We start from the raw sequence: 16,802 nt of genomic DNA, 5'->3' as shown, positions 1-16,802 counted from the left end.
AAAAATGTATGCATACATAAACATTTGCAGGGAATTTCCAGGGAATGAAGAGAGATTAGAATAGGGGCCCAGAACACTCCTACCTCTTCTCAAGGGCACAAGGCCATCAAGTCTTTTGAGAGATAAAGACACTGCAGCTGCAAAACTTGTTATGAGAAGCAAGGAAAAGACGGGAGGCAGAGAGCAGCTAATGAAGCTGAAAAATAATAAGGGCGTAATTGTGTCCGTTCTCCACTTTAATTATAAAATAATTAATTAATTACTACTTTAGAATTTCTTTAGGATATTATGAATACAATTTAGAATTTATATAAAAAGAAGAATTTGCCTTTGATCAATTAAATCCTCTGCTTTGTTGGCAGTAACTGTTTTTGTTGTTGTTGTTGTTTTCATTTTTCCCATTTGTGAAGTGATGGGAATAATAATTGATGATGAGAAGAGCCATTATTAATCACTGAGTACCTATAATCATTGAGCATATTAATAATCAGCATGTGGCTGCTGAAAATTCAGCTTTTCCACCACAGGAATAAACTACATTTTAAAATATAGTAAAATAATAATAAAAAAAAATATTTTAATAATTCATTAATAACTAAATAATAATAATTTATAATATTCGTTTTTTAAATACATGAAGCCTTTGTGAGCATAAGAGTCAAAAACTTAAAAAATTATATATATATATATATATATATATATATATATGTGTGTGTGTGTGTGTGTGTGTGTGTGTGTGTGTGTGTGTGTGTGTGTGTGTGTGTGTGTGTATATATATATAAATATATATACATGTATGTATGTATGTGTGTGTATATATATATTCCAAACGTCTGACCGGTTTTAGTGTTTCTTAGTATTTACAGCGTCTAATGATCATGCTATTGCTAAGCAGCGTGATTTCACAATATTTTTATTTTCACAGAAGAAACGCTGGCGTAAACAATGGTTGCTCTTATCTGTAATCAGAGCGATGACATCTCAGCACACGTCGTCGTCTGTTGATGACGTGCGTGGGGTTTTCCGGGTGCGACGGACGGCTTGAGATGTAGGCTAGCAGGCTAACCGAGAGTAGCGTCTAAACACAGATACTACCGCGCGGTTGACTAACGTCAAGAGTCAGAGGGTGGGAAGCGAACATGAAGGGGGTAAACGATTCATTTTACAAGGGGTGTTTCTGAAAGTGAAGTCGCCGTGATCTACATAGACTGATATAGCTAAAAATAAAATGTCAACAACGCGGCCCCTCCTCGGGATGAAGCGAATCACCGAGGTAACCTGCACAGAGCCGCCGGGAGGCAGGCAGTCCCCGACCGCCAGCAGAGCGCAGTCCGAGCCGCTCACCGTAGACGAGTTCACGGTACACGAGGACAAGCAGACAGAGCTCAGATGCAGCAAACCGAAGGTCGAACAGGTTTTCCAAGTGACATTCACCATTATTGGGCTTTTGGATCACACTGGAGCCCACGGAAGTAAGGCTTCCAGGCAGATCTGGCTCCAGCTGAAGGGAAAAAAGGAGGATGTGTATAAAGCGAAGGTAAATGAAAGTAAACTGTAAAAAAAAAAGTTATCTTAAACAATGTTGCTGCTTGTTTTTTGACTGTCAGAAGGAAAATTGATGAACTTAACGTAACTTAAGTTGCAACGTAATAGCTGGAAGAAGCTGATGTCAGAATGAACTCAGCTGCGTCTGACAGCAACTTGTTTGTCTTTATTTGACATTTAAACAAAGGCCTGTGGTAAGCTGTAGACACATTTGTCCTCACAAAAATTGTTTGATCAATCTTTTATTTAGCCTACTAAAATAATGTTCATTGCCAAACAACTTCAAAAAGGACTGCTATTTAACATAACCATTTTCAGAACGAATACTGTACTTTTGGAGTTTTTTTGTTTGTTTGTTTGTTCTGGTCACGTTTGTCTTAAAGAAATGGACAACCCGGAGTGGAGTGGAATCTTTGAAACTCTGCTCCACTCACGTGGGCTGATCCAGACCAGTTTTAAGTCTTTGCCTTTCTTTGGTGATACACAAAATATGATGCTTTGGCTTATTTGTAACTTTGGGTCGAGAAGATAAACCGCTACAATTTGGCCAGTTTTTGTCTGCTAGATAAGGTAATTGATATTATTTCCTTGTTTATAGTTGAGAAGTAATATCACACACACACAATCATAATGTAGTATTGAGCATCAGCATGGATGTGAATACATACCTGTGAATCACATTGACCAAATCCCAGCTGTGCTGATACTCAGTACAACAGCACAATTGTTAGTGATATTCAAGTTTCAAGTTTATTTGTACAGCGCTTTTTATGATACAAATCGTTGCAAAGCAGCTCTACAGGAAATTAAGTTTCCACAATATATTTATATATTGCAGAACCTTAATATATTTAACTTATGGCAAAATTTGGTAATTCTGTATGTTGTCTGAGTTTTGGCATCCTCTGAGGTCCTCTGAGGGGTTGGCATTATCTTTTCTCAGGTGTTCGGTCATCTCAGATCATTTAAGGGTTGGATCCAGACTGAAGCTTCTGTAATTCCTAGTTACCATGGGATGTTAATCTTGTGACAGAAACAGAGAAACAAATAGAGACATAATTAGCGTAGCTGCTGTTCCATCTAAGCAAAAATGATTTGTTCAACCCAAGCTAAAGAATAATAATAATGTACATTTGATCAGATATAACTGCAGTACAAGATTATAAGATGCATTATGTGAATGCTTGGCTAAAGAGATGTCTTTAATCTAGATTTAAACAGAGAGAGTGTGTCTGAACCCCGAACGTTATCAGGAAGGCTATTCCAGAGTTTGGGAGCCAAATGTGAAAAAGCTCTACCTCCTTTAGTGGACTTTGCTATCCTAGGTACTACCAGAAGTCCAGAGTTTTGCGACCTTAGGGAGCGGGTTGAATTGTAGCGTGGTAGAAGACGAGTTGGGTACGCAGGAGCTAAACCATTTAGGGCCTTATAGGCAAGTAATAATATTTTGTAAATGATACGGAACTTAATAGGTAGCCAGTGCAGAGACTGTAAAATAGACTGTAAAGAGATTCTGTGTACTGTTTTTTTGGTCCAATAATTAATATCTCTGTCTTATCTGAATTTAATAGGAGGAAATTATTGTTCATCCAATCTTTTGCATTTTTTACACAATCTATTAGCTAGTTTAGATAGTTTAGAAGTTTCATCTGGTCTTGTTGAGATATATGAGTATCATCAGCATAACAATGAAAACTAATCCCGTATTTTCTAATAATATTACCAAGAGGCAACATGTATATTGAAAATAGCAGAGGACCTAGGACAGATCCTTGTGGTACTCCATACTTTACTGGTGATAATTGAGATGACTCCCCATTTAAATGAACAAAGTGGTAGCGATCGGACATGTAGGATCTAAACCATCTTAAAGCCTGCCCTTGAATACCAATATAGTTTTGTAATCGATCTATGAGTATATCATGGCCTATAGTGTCGAACGCAGCACTAAGATCAAGTAATACGAGCAAAGAGATGCAGCCTTGGTCTGAAGCAAGAAGCAAGTCATTTGTAATTTTAACAAGTGCAGTTTCTGTACTATGGTGAGGCCTGAAACCTGACTGAAATTCTTCATAGAGATTTTTTTTTTTGCAAGAAGGAGCACAATTGAGCAGACACAACTTTTTCTAAAATTTTAGACATAAACGGAAGATTTGAAATGGGTCTGTAATTTGCCAGTTCATTAGAATCTAGTTGTGGTTTCTTAATAAGAGGCTTAATAACCACCAGCTTGAATGGTTTTGGGACGTGACCTAAAGATAACGATGAGTTAATAATATTGAGAAGCGGTTCTTCTGCTACAGGTAACAAATCTTTCAGTAGTTTATTGAGGACAGGATCTAATAAACATGTTGTTGGTTTAGATGCACTGATAAGTTTATTTAGCTATTATATTGCTTGAATAACCCATCACAATTCTGCTTTATGTCATTTGGGAATAACTGTTGCCAAACCACATAGATCCATTATAGTCAATGTAAAAGGATTGTGTTTCGTTGGATTTCATAATGTCTCAGCAGACAGAAACACATTAGTAAGCTTTCACACACATTTATAGATGATCCAACACTGTACATTTTGGCATGTTTCCCGTTAAAGTGGTGTCGAAAAAAAGAGTTACCAAGACAGCAACAAAAGACGTGGTTTTTCATTGAACACGTGTGGCGTCATCACCTAGTTCTGACATGCCATTGTTTGCAATTCTACTCCGATCTAATAAGGAAATTATAACCATCAGTGCCAGTAAACCTGGAATATCCTTATAGTTAAGCCATGAAACGGAAACCACTCAGTGGATGTGTTTCGCCACCAAGTGCACTTCCTCTTTGTCAAAATATTTTGAATGTCTAATATTTTTTCACAGGTATTAATATTATAACCACAAAACTAAAGCGTCAATGAATTTTCTGTGAAATCACATTGACAGGCGAAAATCTCTTGTCTCCACACTCAGTGACTTTTGAATATCCTTTGCCGTTTGAATTAAAATAACCTATATAGGAGCTGGTATCTGCTTCTCATCCAAACTGTCATGAATTTTCTCATGAGTCTTTGACAGAGATCTGATTGCTTAGTCAGGAGAAGACGGGAGGCCCCCAGTGTATTTCACTTTCGGTTTTAGTTACTACTCAGAGTAGTGGCTTTTAACCTGGTGTCATTACTGGTACTGTATATGAGTATTTCTTTTACCGTAACTTGCTCGCTCAGATCAAAGAAATAAAAAGTTCAGCAAAAATGTGGCAGAATGGTCCACCCCAAGGGGTTTCTGTGTTGTTTCTCTCGAACTAGTAGGCTTACCCACTCACTCAGAGCCACTCAATCATGTCTTTTAAGTTAAAGAAACTCCAAAGAAGCCCAGTTATCCACATTGTTTTTAACCAGATTATCCTTTTTTTAAGTACAGTAATTTTAGGGCTGGACAATTTGGGAAAATAAGGTTTTTTTTATAAAAAAAAAAAATAGTATATAAAAAGTATATAAGTATCATTAATAGCATATTAATAAGTAGTCAGAAAATAAATTTTTAAGGATATTGCTTCCTTTTTGGAACATTGTGTAATGTAAAACATAGTAGCTCTGTGTCTACATTTGGGTGCGGCATCATGCTTGCTTACTTTGGTATGTATTCACACTTTCATTGATATGATAATGGGCATGTGGAATCTCCCTAGGAAGCTGATGTAGCTCTTGGTCATTTGGTCCCTCAATGTGCAATCTAGTTTAAAATAATGAAACCAGTTTGACTTGTTTTTCTTCTGAGAATAATTACTCTAGAGTGGTATGCTTGTGTTGTCATGTCTCCCTGCTCCTTCTAGAAGTGAAATTTTCTATATTTTGCAATGTATGTGTTGTAATCCAGTCCTGCTGTGATTGTTTTTCAGGAGTATGTGAAAGGCCTGTGTGACCCAGAGCTTCAGGAGGAAGAATGTTACCCGGTGGACATGCACTGCATTTTTGCTGGTGCTCGTGGACTCTTTTTAGACCGGCTGCTTAGAGACACAAGTGCAGAGGTCCAAGTACTGGAGCCGGGTTGTCTGAGGTTGAGTGGGTGCGCGGAGGCCGTCGTCATGGCCCAAAGTCGTGTTCAACAGTTTGTCGCCCTCTTTAAGGAGAAGCGAAGCTTGCCAGCTGACAGAGAGCCCTTGGTTAAGCGCACCTTTAAGAATTTTGTGGAGGACCGGGCTGATAAATATGCCATGGAGCTGCTTTTGCTCCCCAGTGCCCTCAAAGAGGAACTTTTGGGCTTGGCCCAAAGCCCCACTCAGCCTATAGCTATCATAGACCTTGAGCAGGACCGCTCCCAGACTAACACACCCGTAACAGACCTCTCCAACCGTATCCTGGACACCACTTTTGAGGATAAAACCGCAGGTCCTGCGACCACTCCTGATGTCATGCCTGGTCTAAACGGTCGGCCTTGCAACAAACGTCGGTCCTCTGAAAGTGAGCAGAGAGACACAAAGAGGCAATACTCATTGGAGAGGAGAGAAGAGGAGCAGTTGGAAGAGCGACAGCGAGAGCCAAGCCAAACTTGGACAGCTACGTCTGCGAAAGGGGCGCTAGCAGCTAGTGAATCGACAAATGAAAGTGAGGCAGTGAGTCCTGAGACTAACTTACGCTGTCTTGTTAACTTCTTCCGAACCATGGGCTACCAGCAGGAGGTGGTAGAGCGGGTGGTGCGTGAGACGGGGCAGACAGAGGACACGTTTTTACTTCTTGAACGAATTGTGGAAGAGACTCAGAAGAGCCAGGGAGCACAGCGCACTTCTCGCACGCCCGACCCGTCCCCCTGTGCAAACGCCTCGTCCACCTCTACCTGCGTCAGGCTTAAAGAGAAGGAACGGGCACAGATGAGAGCTCTCGCAGAGATTAAGTGCAAAGAAAACATTAGACCTCCTAGCACTAACGGCATAGGTCAGAAGAATCAGACAAGCAGTGTGCCATTAGCTTCTACCACTCTTAAAAGAAACAATGGTGCACAGACTGACGTGTGTGAGGTGATTATCATTGATGACGATGATAACGACTTCACCGAGATAGAGAGGAAGCCCCGAATGGCTGCACTTGATTTGAAGTCAGAGTCCCGGTTTGACTACTTGCCCCGTGGTAGTTCTCAAACAATGGTTCCAGTGCGGATGGAGAGTGTGACCAATCTCCGCAGCTCTTCTCAAGGCCCTCCTCTCCGGAGCACCGACACACGACCAGGATGCTCTTACCAGACGCTCCCTGGAAGGGCACCTTTACCTCGCTCTGAGGCACATAGCACCTCTAAACCAGCACCCCTCACCGGCATTTCTCGTTTCCAGCAGTCCCTGAGAACCCCCTACCGATTAGTCCTACAAAATGAACCGGGCTGCCCTGATCTGCGCCACATCATCATCGATGGGAGCAATGTGGCAATGGCGTAAGTCTCCATCAGATTTTATAGTTTTGGGGGGCAGTGACAGTTCATGAACGTCAAAGAATTTTTTTAAACCGTAACATTAAATTCGGTGTGCATTTAAAGCTGGAATAAACTGCAAAACTTTTGCCCAGATTTTTGTTGACCGATTTCACAGAAAATTGCATACTGTATAATGTGACACTTTTTTTTAGCTTTTGACTATGATTCCAACCAGTATGCGAATATCAGCTGTTTAATATTTTAGTTTGCTGTGTTCAGAACAATTTGAGGGTGGAAGTAGTTGAAAAGTAGTGTGTGGTCCTCCAATGTTTAGTTCATAATGCCCTAGTTTTTCTTGGTAAACATATCCAAAGTCAGCAAGTGTATGATGCCTGGTGTTTTAAAATCTGTTCAGATTTTAGTTGTGTAGTTTATTCCATCCTTTACTCATCCTCATTATTTTTTGTGATTTTATTTAATTGACATTAGCTAGCAATAACCATTTACACAAAAAACAAATTTAAAGTCTTCAAAAGTCTCCCCACTCTGTCAGTTCCAAATTGTAATGGCAGCTTTGTCAATGACTAGTAAATATATATATTTTTAGTTCTTTTGTTGTGTAAAATAAAAGTATGAGCTATCATTCAAGTATGAGCTATCATTCTATTTTATTTTATATATTGACATTATAATGGGCATCAGCCACCCAGCTTTCTAGATTCCAGCCATTGAAAAGTTTGTTTAGTTGGTTGACAGCACAAGTTACTGTAAAACTCCAAAAAGTTACCAAAAAGCACCATAAATGTAGCCTATTGAACGTCATTTGAAAGCACAAAAGTTTTGTGTGAAGAACAGAATGAACTTTCTGTCAGAATCAACACAATTTCTGCCCATTCCTCACACAGTCTGTCATATTGGTTGAAAACTTGAAGGGAGCTTGACAGATCCTTGTTACTCCTGCCTTCATTGTTTGAACATTTTGAACATACTTCAGAATTTCTCTTTGTGTTGCTTGGGAGAATGAAAATCATGATGATGAGTAAATGACCTATGCATTAGGCCCTAAGTATTTGGAGTTTAGCATTTGAATAATGCTTGTACTATGAAACCATTGTAAAGGACAGGTGTGATTGGTGCTTTTTTTGGAGACCGTTTGAGGGAGTGTGAAAATGTTGGTGGTGTTGAGTGTGTAAGTGCCCATAAAGGTTAAAGTAAGTCACTTCCAGTAAGCTCTGTGTGTGTTTATGAACTCTAGTATGCAAGTGTTTGTGTTTGAAAACCTAAAACCAGGTGCAACCCCCTTTTTCCTTTCCTCATAAGTCTTTCTCACCCACACCCCCCTTCCTCACTCCCTCCCATGCAAAAGGCAACCTCTTTTGTGGGTCTCTCCCCTTGTCAGCCCCCTATTTTGCCCTTTAAGTGGCTTACAGGAGGTGACTACACTTCTTAGAAGTATAGTATGGAAACTGAGGTGTTATACAGGGTTGAAGAAGAGAATATCTTTTTAGACCCTACTAGTGAAGTCCAATTGAGGAGAAAGAGGTATATCGTGGGATTAGGTGTCAGGTGGGATTTTTTTTTATACCATAAGACCTTTACCTCAACAAAATATGTGGGCATATACTAGAAAGATCTGAAACATACTGTATTCTTGAATTTTTAAGAATGCTCCCACTCAAATAGCAAGAAACTAAAGGGGTATGTGTAATTCGAAGGTTGTCCTTAGCTACTCAAGAAACAAAGTCATTTGGAAAGTTAAGGACTGTTGCAGAACGCTCATACCTCAACTAATTATACCATATTATCCATGCAGAGCAGTGAACAGTCAGTCTATCACATGTTCAGCCAGTCTTGAAGGCAACAGCTCACACAGGATTTCTCATGGCTGATTTGTATGCTTGCATGATATTTGAGATCTGAATCCTCAGGTGAAGTCTTGTTGCCATAGCAGCCCAAAATATGCAGTTACCAAGAAAAGAACTGCTGCCAGACCAGATAGGATGGATGTCATTATTTTGCAGTTGAAGATGAAAGGCAATGTGAAGGAGAGGTCAAAGGTTATGGACTGAAACTGGTGCAGCGTATGTACAGTTCCTGATCCTGCTATAATGATGTTGCTTTGGCCTGGCACGTATCCAGGATGTTGTTACGGTTTCATTTCTCATTTCTCTTTTCTCCAGTAGTATTGTTTTGAAAAGAAAGGTTCCTCAACCCTATCTTTTTTTCTGACGTACTCGACACACTTGTGCTACTTCTGACAACAGGACAAATGGATTTGATCATTTACATTGGCGCATGCAGTCACAGTGTTGCGCACGGTGTGATGATGATTGTGCCCAGTGTAGTCACATGGTCAGTCTGTACTGACACAGTCTAGTCATTTTGGACAAAGGACTACCTTCACAGCTCAATTCTTGAAGTCTCTTACCTGTCCTGTCAGTGCAAGATAATCAGGTCAGAGTCTACAGTCACTGGATAAGATCTTCATATGGATGAATTAGAGGTGAACCACATGGGTTTTTTCTATTTGGTGTTTTTTGTCAGAAATACAAGGGAGAAATTAAAGGGTTTTTTTTGCATATTTAGCAATTTACATTTCCAGACTGGGAAAGTTATCTGACTTTTTACGTCAGCGATTGTTGATTTAGTAACACTTCCTATTTAAAATAACTTTCTCTCATAGAGGGAACTTCCCCGTGACCCCTCTGTGGTTCAGGTTTGTGTGTCTCTGGGTGGGGGTGGTAAGGGTTGTTGATGGCTGCACATCTGTATGCGGGTGTCATTTTGTCGAAGCGTTCTGAATGGATGGAGATGTGCGTCTATTTTTGCACCCTTTTGCGTCAGTTATGTCTAATCAAGAATTGACGAGGTAAAAGGAAGTAAATTGCTAACCACTGTTCTCAAATGCATTTACATATGTACTTATCTCTCTATCAGTGGTATCAGATGCATTGTGAAATTGAATGCAGAGCTGTTTCCTGATCAAGCAAATTGATATTCAGTAGGGAACTTTTGTCTTTGGTTATTTAATCAGCCCTCTAGGTGAATTTAGCATGTTTGAATGTGAATGTATTACACCTTTTACTGCATAAGGGAATGTATTGTATACTGCCTGGTATTTAAAGATTGTGAAAACAGAATGCATTGATAAATCTTTAAAAAAAAAACAGCAGTGTTACACTGTTTCCAAATTACCTCGCTACATTTAATTTTAAACTGGCATCCATTTATCATCTTAATAATGTAGAATTTTGATTCCAGTCCTGTCAAATATGAGTCTAGAATGAGATTATAAACAACTAGTGGTTTATTTATGGCTGCACATCCATAAGTGGAAAGTCAAGTGGAAACATTGTGTTGCATTGTGGGCTACAGTATCCCACTCAGTGCACTACACATTGACAAACGCAGTAGGTCCTCCAAACCTTTCTTGTCCACAGAAAATGGTCATACAGTGCACAACGTACAGTGGCATGCGAAAGTTTGGGAACCCCTTGCAGAATCTGTGAAAATGTGGATAATTTTACCAAAATAAGAGAGATCATACAAAATGCATGTTATTTTTTATTTAGTACTGTCCTGAGTAAGATATTTTCCATAAAAGATGTTTACATATAGTCCACAAGACAAAAAAATTGCTGAAATTATTAAAATAACCACATTCAAAAGTTTGGGAACCCTTGGTTCTTAATACTGTGTGTGGTTACCTGGATGATCTACGACTGTTTTTCTGTTTTGTGATGGTTGTTCATGAGTCCCTTGTTTGTTCTGAACAGTTCAACTGAGCACTGTTCTTCAGAAAAATCCTCCAGGTCCTGCAGAATCTTCAGTTTTCCAGCATCTTTTGCATATTTGAACCATTTCCAGCAGTAACTGTATGATTTTGAGAGCCACCTTTTCACGCTGAGGATGATTGAGGGACTCAAACACAACAATTAAAAAAGGTTCAAACATTCACTGATGTTCCTGAAGGAAACACGATGCATTAAGAGCCGGGGGGTGAAAACTTTTGAACAGGATGAAGATGTCCAAATTTTTCTTATTTTGTTGAAATATCATATTTTTCCATTTAGTACTGCCCTTCTGACGCGACAGAAAATACTTGCATGTTTCCTGGAAGACAAATGAAGTACAATTTACCTTGATCTTCAAATTCAAAAAGTTTTCACCCCCGGCTCTTAATGCATCGTGTTTCCTTCAGGAACATCAGTGAATGTTTGAACCTTTTTTAATTGTTGTGTTTGAGTCCCTCAATCATCCTCAGCGTGAAAAGGTGGATCTCAAAATCATACAGTTACTGCTGGAAAGGGTTCAAATATGCAAAAGATGCTGGAAAACTGAAGATTCTGCAGGACCTGGAGGATTTTTCTGAAGAACAGTGCTCAGTTGAACTGTTCAGAACAAACAAGGGACTCATGAACAACCATCACAAAACAGAAAAACAGTCGTAGATCATCCAGGTAACCACACACAGTATTAAGAACCAAGGGTTCCCAAACTTTTGAATGTGGTTATTTTAATAATTTCAGCAATTTTTTTGTCTTGTGGACTATATGTAAACATCTTTTATGGAAAATATCTTACTCAGGACAGTACTAAATAAAAAATAACATGCATTTTGTATGATCTCTCTTATTTTGGTAAAATTATCCACATTTTCACAGATTCTGCAAGGGGTTCCCAAACTTTCGATCCCCACTGTAAGTCTAGATACTGCTAAAATTGTATTAGTAGTTTGATAGTATGCTATTCCAAACTGGTTGTGACCTTTGACCTCCCTATTTGTTGTCACTAGGCATGGACTCCATCGAATCTTTTCTTGTCGTGGGATCGCCATCGCTGTAGAGGCCTTCTGGCGCAGAGGGCACAGAGAAATCACTGTCTTCGTTCCTCAGTGGAGACAGAAAAAGGACCCCAACATCACTGGTAGGAGCTCAGTTTCCTTCTGTCGTTACATCCACAATATAGATTTGGAGTCAAAATGTGATATATTACATATATTGTTACAGAACAACACTTTCTGAATCAGCTGGAAAACCTGCGACTCCTATCTTTCACCCCGTCTAGAGAAGTGTGTGGACAGAGAATTTCCTCCCATGATGACAGGTACAAGGTCCTGCTGCTAAAAGAGTCGTCTAGAATTTTTTCTGTCTGTTCCTCAACACATTACTAGACAAAATAGTATTTAGCTTGTGGCTTAGTGTATTGATTTTCAATGATGTTTCTGGAAATCACACAAATGTACTCGTGTCTACACACAAAATAGAGATGGGACATTGAAAAGTGCCATTTCCCATGCACACATCAGTTTACAAAAAATAAATTTGATGTAAAACTCTGCACACTGCGTATTGTCTTTTGTATCGGCACAGACATATTTACAGTGTGTGTCATATATTTTCCTATCTGGATGCCAATATGGAAATAATATGCAGATGAGGTCATGCATAATAAAAACAAGTGGTGTGTTTATGGTTATTTCAAGAGCAAGTGGGTAGAATTGGAAAATCTGAGAACATTGAGGATAAAATCTTCACAATCTTTTATACATGCCCTAGGTTTTTGTCTATGCCCTGCTTGATCTGTGACCTTCTTCACAGGTTCCTGCTTCATCTGGCTGAGAAGACAGGAGGGGTCATTGTCACAAATGACAACCTGAGGGACTTTGTGAACCAGTCCGAAGTGTGGAGAAGGATTATTCAGGAGAGGTAAGAAGAACAAGATGTCCAGAAGACCAGCAATATTTTTTTTCTAATGTTAATAACATACTACCATTCCAAAGTTTGGGGTCAGTAAGAAAGAAATTAATACTTTTATTTAGCAGGGACATTAAACTGCTCTAAACTGACAGTGAAGACATTTAAAATTTTACAAAAGTATATATGAAGAGTTCAGATGCAAAAGCCTCTTAAGTGCTGTCTGAAATTTTCTTCTAAATGAGCATTTTTATCAAGCTGCTATGTTTATGTTCAGTTATTTCAGTTTAATAGCAGTGAAAAGAACCTGTTCATTGCCACTAATGTGACGTTGCTAAACCTACACATAGGAGCCTGATAAAATACTCAGAAGAAAATTTCAGGGGGCACTTAGAGGCTTTTGCATCAGAACTCTTCATATACTACACTACCAGTCAAAAGTTTTTGAACCGTAAAATTTTTTATGTTTTTTAAAGGATTCTCTTCTGCTCACCAAGCCTGCATTTATTTGATCCAAAATACAGCAAAAGCAGTAATATTGTGAAATATTTTTACTATTTAAAATAACTTGTTTTCTTTTTGAATATATTTTAAAATGTAAATTATTCCTGTGAACAAAGCTAAATTTTAAGCATCATTACTCCAGTCTTCAGTGTCACATGATCCTCCAGAAATCATTCTAACTTGCTGATCTGCTATTCGAGAGAAACACTTATTTTTATTATTATTATCGATATTTAAAGCAGTTGAGTACTTTTTTTCAGGATTCTTTGAATAGAAAGATCCAAAGATCAGCATTTATCTGAAATAAAAAGCTTTTGTAACACTATGCCATTCAAAAGCTTGGAGTCAGTATAATTTTTCTTTTTCTTTTTAATGTTCTTAGAATCCACAGTTTCTAATGGTAGAATGAATTCTGAAGGATCATGTTGCATACAAGACTGGAGTAATGATGTTGAAAATTCACAGATATAACTTGCATTTTAAAATGTAATAAAATATAAAACGGTTCTTTAAAACTGTAATATTTCACAATTTTGAGGTTTTAACTTTTTTTTTTGAAGTAAATGCAGCCTTTGGAGAATTCTTTCTAAAACAGTTTAAAAAAAATCTTACTGACACCAAATATTTAAACGGTAGTGTGTTTTGGTGCTAGTGTTTTGTGTGCTCAGCATTCGTTCAGATTTAGAGCTCACTGTATGGATTTTTCAGACTCTTACAGTTCACCTTTGTAGAAGATCACTTTATGATCCCAGATGACCCACTTGGAAAGAATGGACCTCACCTAGACGAGTTTCTATTTAAGGACCGTCGGTGAGTTCAAAAATACACATTTTTGCTTAAAATAATACCCAGCAGTGGTTCACACACATTTCTAGTCTTGTCTGTTACTCTAAGGAGAAGAAAGCTATCCCCTCATAACTTTTCTGTCCTCTCACAGAGGTTCTCCCATAATGGCCCCACCGAGGATAGACATTCGGGCAACCCCGTCAGTATTCGCCTCGGCAGCGCAGTCCACAGCACATCCCTCTTCCCCTTCCCACTGGCCACACTCCGGACCACCAGACTGGCACCTTCCTCGACAATCCCCTTCTCCACCTCCACAGCGGTCACCCTCAGAAACCACAGAGCTCAAAAGGAAATTGTACGACATCTTTCCTGACCAAAAGCAGCGTATCGACCGTATCCTCAGCGACAACCCATATATGAGGGACCTGAACGCTCTGTCTGGCCTTTTGCTAGGCTGACATACTTTTACACCCAAAATTGCAGTTTCCACTCTCTTGTGCATGGAGGTCACAGGGCTTTTTGTATTATTAAAGAATACCATGATGAAAAAGCGCTGCTATGAGCTTTTGTTTGTTCAAGAGACTTTGTTCAAGCATTTATTTGTTACGTCAGCTCATTTAGATTATGATATCCGGGGCCCACCGATCGACTGCAAGCACAAAAACCTAAATTATAAATTGTTTAAGTGCTTTAAATATATGAGAATGTACAGTCCAAATGGCATATATTTGATGTAAATATTTGTGAAGAATAATCTTCCTTTCCTGTAAGTTATCTATTCAGAAATCTTTATTCTAAAAGGTGTTCCAGCTACACCGTTGTTCTGAGCTGGCTTTGCTTTAATTACTGCTGAATTACATTTTTGATATGATTGTGTTTTATTTCTGTTTCTGTAAATATTGACATTATTGAGCTAAATGAGGACTAGTTTCCAGTCACTCAAAGTGCCCTACTGAAGTGCTCTATCATCTGCTTGCAGGATAAAATTGCTCATTTCCTGTTCACTAATTTTAGTTCCCGTTAACTTTGGTGATGGTGACAAAATTGTATGCTGTTTCTAGGAATCCCTGGAGACCCCCGTATCACCCAAGAGACTGTGAAACGGTTATATGGTTAAAGTTTCCAGATTACTCAGTGAGCTGGCACGTCCCTTCTTTTGCCCTGTTGTGCAAGTCACCGTCTTTTAATATCAAACCGGAAACCAGAGCCTCATTGGTGTAAACCTTTGTCCCACTTATGACCATCAGAGGGTGCTGTGGGATTGCTAGTCCTTTTACCAACCTCATTGTGTAATGGGGGACATGAACAAAATGCAATGCATAGTTGAAATTCATTGTTTTCTGTTAGAGCATCTTATTGCCACCAAAGCGAATTTTCACTGTTATTGTTACTGCATCAGCCTTTCCCTGTCTCTGAAATATGTGTAGCGTTGGACATTGTGAATTGGTATTCAATTTTGGGAATGAAAATGCATAGGCGTTAAACCCACGGAAGCGTCACAGACTCGGCAGGCACTGTGGGTATCTCACAGTATGACTGCTGAAAACCTTTTGCTTTTTCTGGAAGGTAGTTTTAATAAAGGCCAATTATGTGTTTATCAGGACTTCTGTGGTCTGTGCTTGTTTTTTGGTCTCATTTTGACACACAAAGTTAGAATGAACCATGGGGTTTCTGCAGGTCATAAAAAGGTCCTTTTCACAAATGAAGACCTTAAAAGGTATTAAATCAGAGCAGAAAGTCTTATATTTATAGTCATGGCATTAAATGTTGCAAACGTTGCTAAAAGTACATATCTTCATCTGTGTTTGTCTGCTTTTCTAGTACAAATATCTAAACATCCGTAAATCAAGATACATTTACTTTAGAAGCAAAAGTATGCAAATTTGTTTTCCTTTTGAACTTTTCTGAGCCCAGTGGCAGATAGTTGTTCTGGTTTTAGCTAACCAGCTGTATACTGTTGCCATGTGGACATTACTTTGACACACAACGGATTGTACCGTTGAAGCATACATTTTTTATGAAGCTGCTTTGAAACGTGAAAAGCGCTGTAGAAATCAATTAGAATTGTATTGAGTTGAAATGACAGTAGGGGGCGACATCGCAGTTAAAAAAAATCTGAGCCCATACAAATGCACTAGTCTTTTCTAAGCACAGATGTATGAGTAGTGACATTATGCTTTCACTACTTTTCCCCCCACTCTCTTGAACCAACATCTTTGAATATGTTCCAGGTAATCGTTTTTTCTTCCCTCATTTGAAGTGTGGATAAATTTCAAACCAGATGAATGACAGCAAAGATTCTTACGAAACTAGTTGTTGGCAGTGTTACAGTAGGGGTGTCCCTGTCCTTCCTTTGTGACCTCACATGGCTCAGGTTCTCTAAAGTTGTGTAAGATGAGCAAACTAAACCTTAGCCCATTATGCAAATCCTGCACGCCTTAGCAGTATTTGACTGGTCAACAGAAAGCTGTTACAATGTTTGGGGGGGCGGTCTTGACTTTTGTGAAAGCAGAAAGAGGAATGTTTAAGACATTATGGCATGAGCTCTCACTGTTTAAGAGCAGTGATTTTTTTTTTTTTTTTACTTTTAATATGTTCCCTTTGTTCATTTGGTCTCTTTTTATCTGTTTCTATTTAAATGGTACTTAATTTTAGCATATGTTTGTAATCAGGTGGAAGCATACAAATATTAGCCAATGTTTAGTCAGAAAATAAGGGCTTGACTGGGGAAGCCTTGACAGCGCTTCCCAGATCTAAACAGTTCTGTTTCCCGTCTGTTCCCACTCTGTCCCTTTTTCTGTCGAGCACAGTGAGGAAAAACGTTCTTTGTTCGGTCATGGGTGGGTGGTTCAAATGCCATCAACATTCCAGAAAAGCTCAGCATTCTC

The 16,802-nt window shown here is 38.9% G+C and overlaps 1 protein-coding gene across 1 annotated transcript; it reads left to right on the top strand.

Annotated features, from left to right (window-relative positions):
• Positions 1 to 845: 845 nt before the first annotated feature.
• On the top strand, positions 846 to 15,518 carry LOC306842895 (NEDD4-binding protein 1-like). The gene is made up of 7 exons (XM_079374065.1): positions 846 to 1,537; positions 5,427 to 6,949; positions 11,724 to 11,854; positions 11,938 to 12,034; positions 12,529 to 12,636; positions 13,837 to 13,938; positions 14,066 to 15,518. Exons 1-7 carry the CDS (start codon positions 1,229 to 1,231, stop codon positions 14,370 to 14,372), a joined length of 2,577 nt encoding a protein of 858 aa, XP_079230191.1. The 5' UTR covers positions 846 to 1,228; the 3' UTR covers positions 14,373 to 15,518.
• The last annotated feature ends 1,284 nt before the right edge of the window (positions 15,519 to 16,802 follow it).

This window comes from Barbus barbus (genome assembly GCF_936440315.1).
Source record: "Barbus barbus genome assembly, chromosome: 23".
Lineage (NCBI taxonomy): Eukaryota > Metazoa > Chordata > Actinopteri > Cypriniformes > Cyprinidae > Barbus > Barbus barbus.
The sequence above is the reverse complement of the archived record's forward strand: the minus strand, read 5'-3'. Positions and strand labels throughout refer to the sequence as shown.

Excerpts from the sequence above, each read along its gene's own strand:
- LOC306842895 (XM_079374065.1), top strand. The coding sequence starts at position 1,229 with ATGTCAACAACGCGGCCCCTCCTCGGGATGAAGCGAATCACCGAGGTA. Across the intron at positions 6,950-11,723 it reads GGGAGCAATGTGGCAATGGC|GCATGGACTCCATCGAATCT; the intron begins GTAAGTCTCCAT and ends TGTTGTCACTAG. Across the intron at positions 11,855-11,937 it reads AAAGGACCCCAACATCACTG|AACAACACTTTCTGAATCAG; the intron begins GTAGGAGCTCAG and ends ATATTGTTACAG.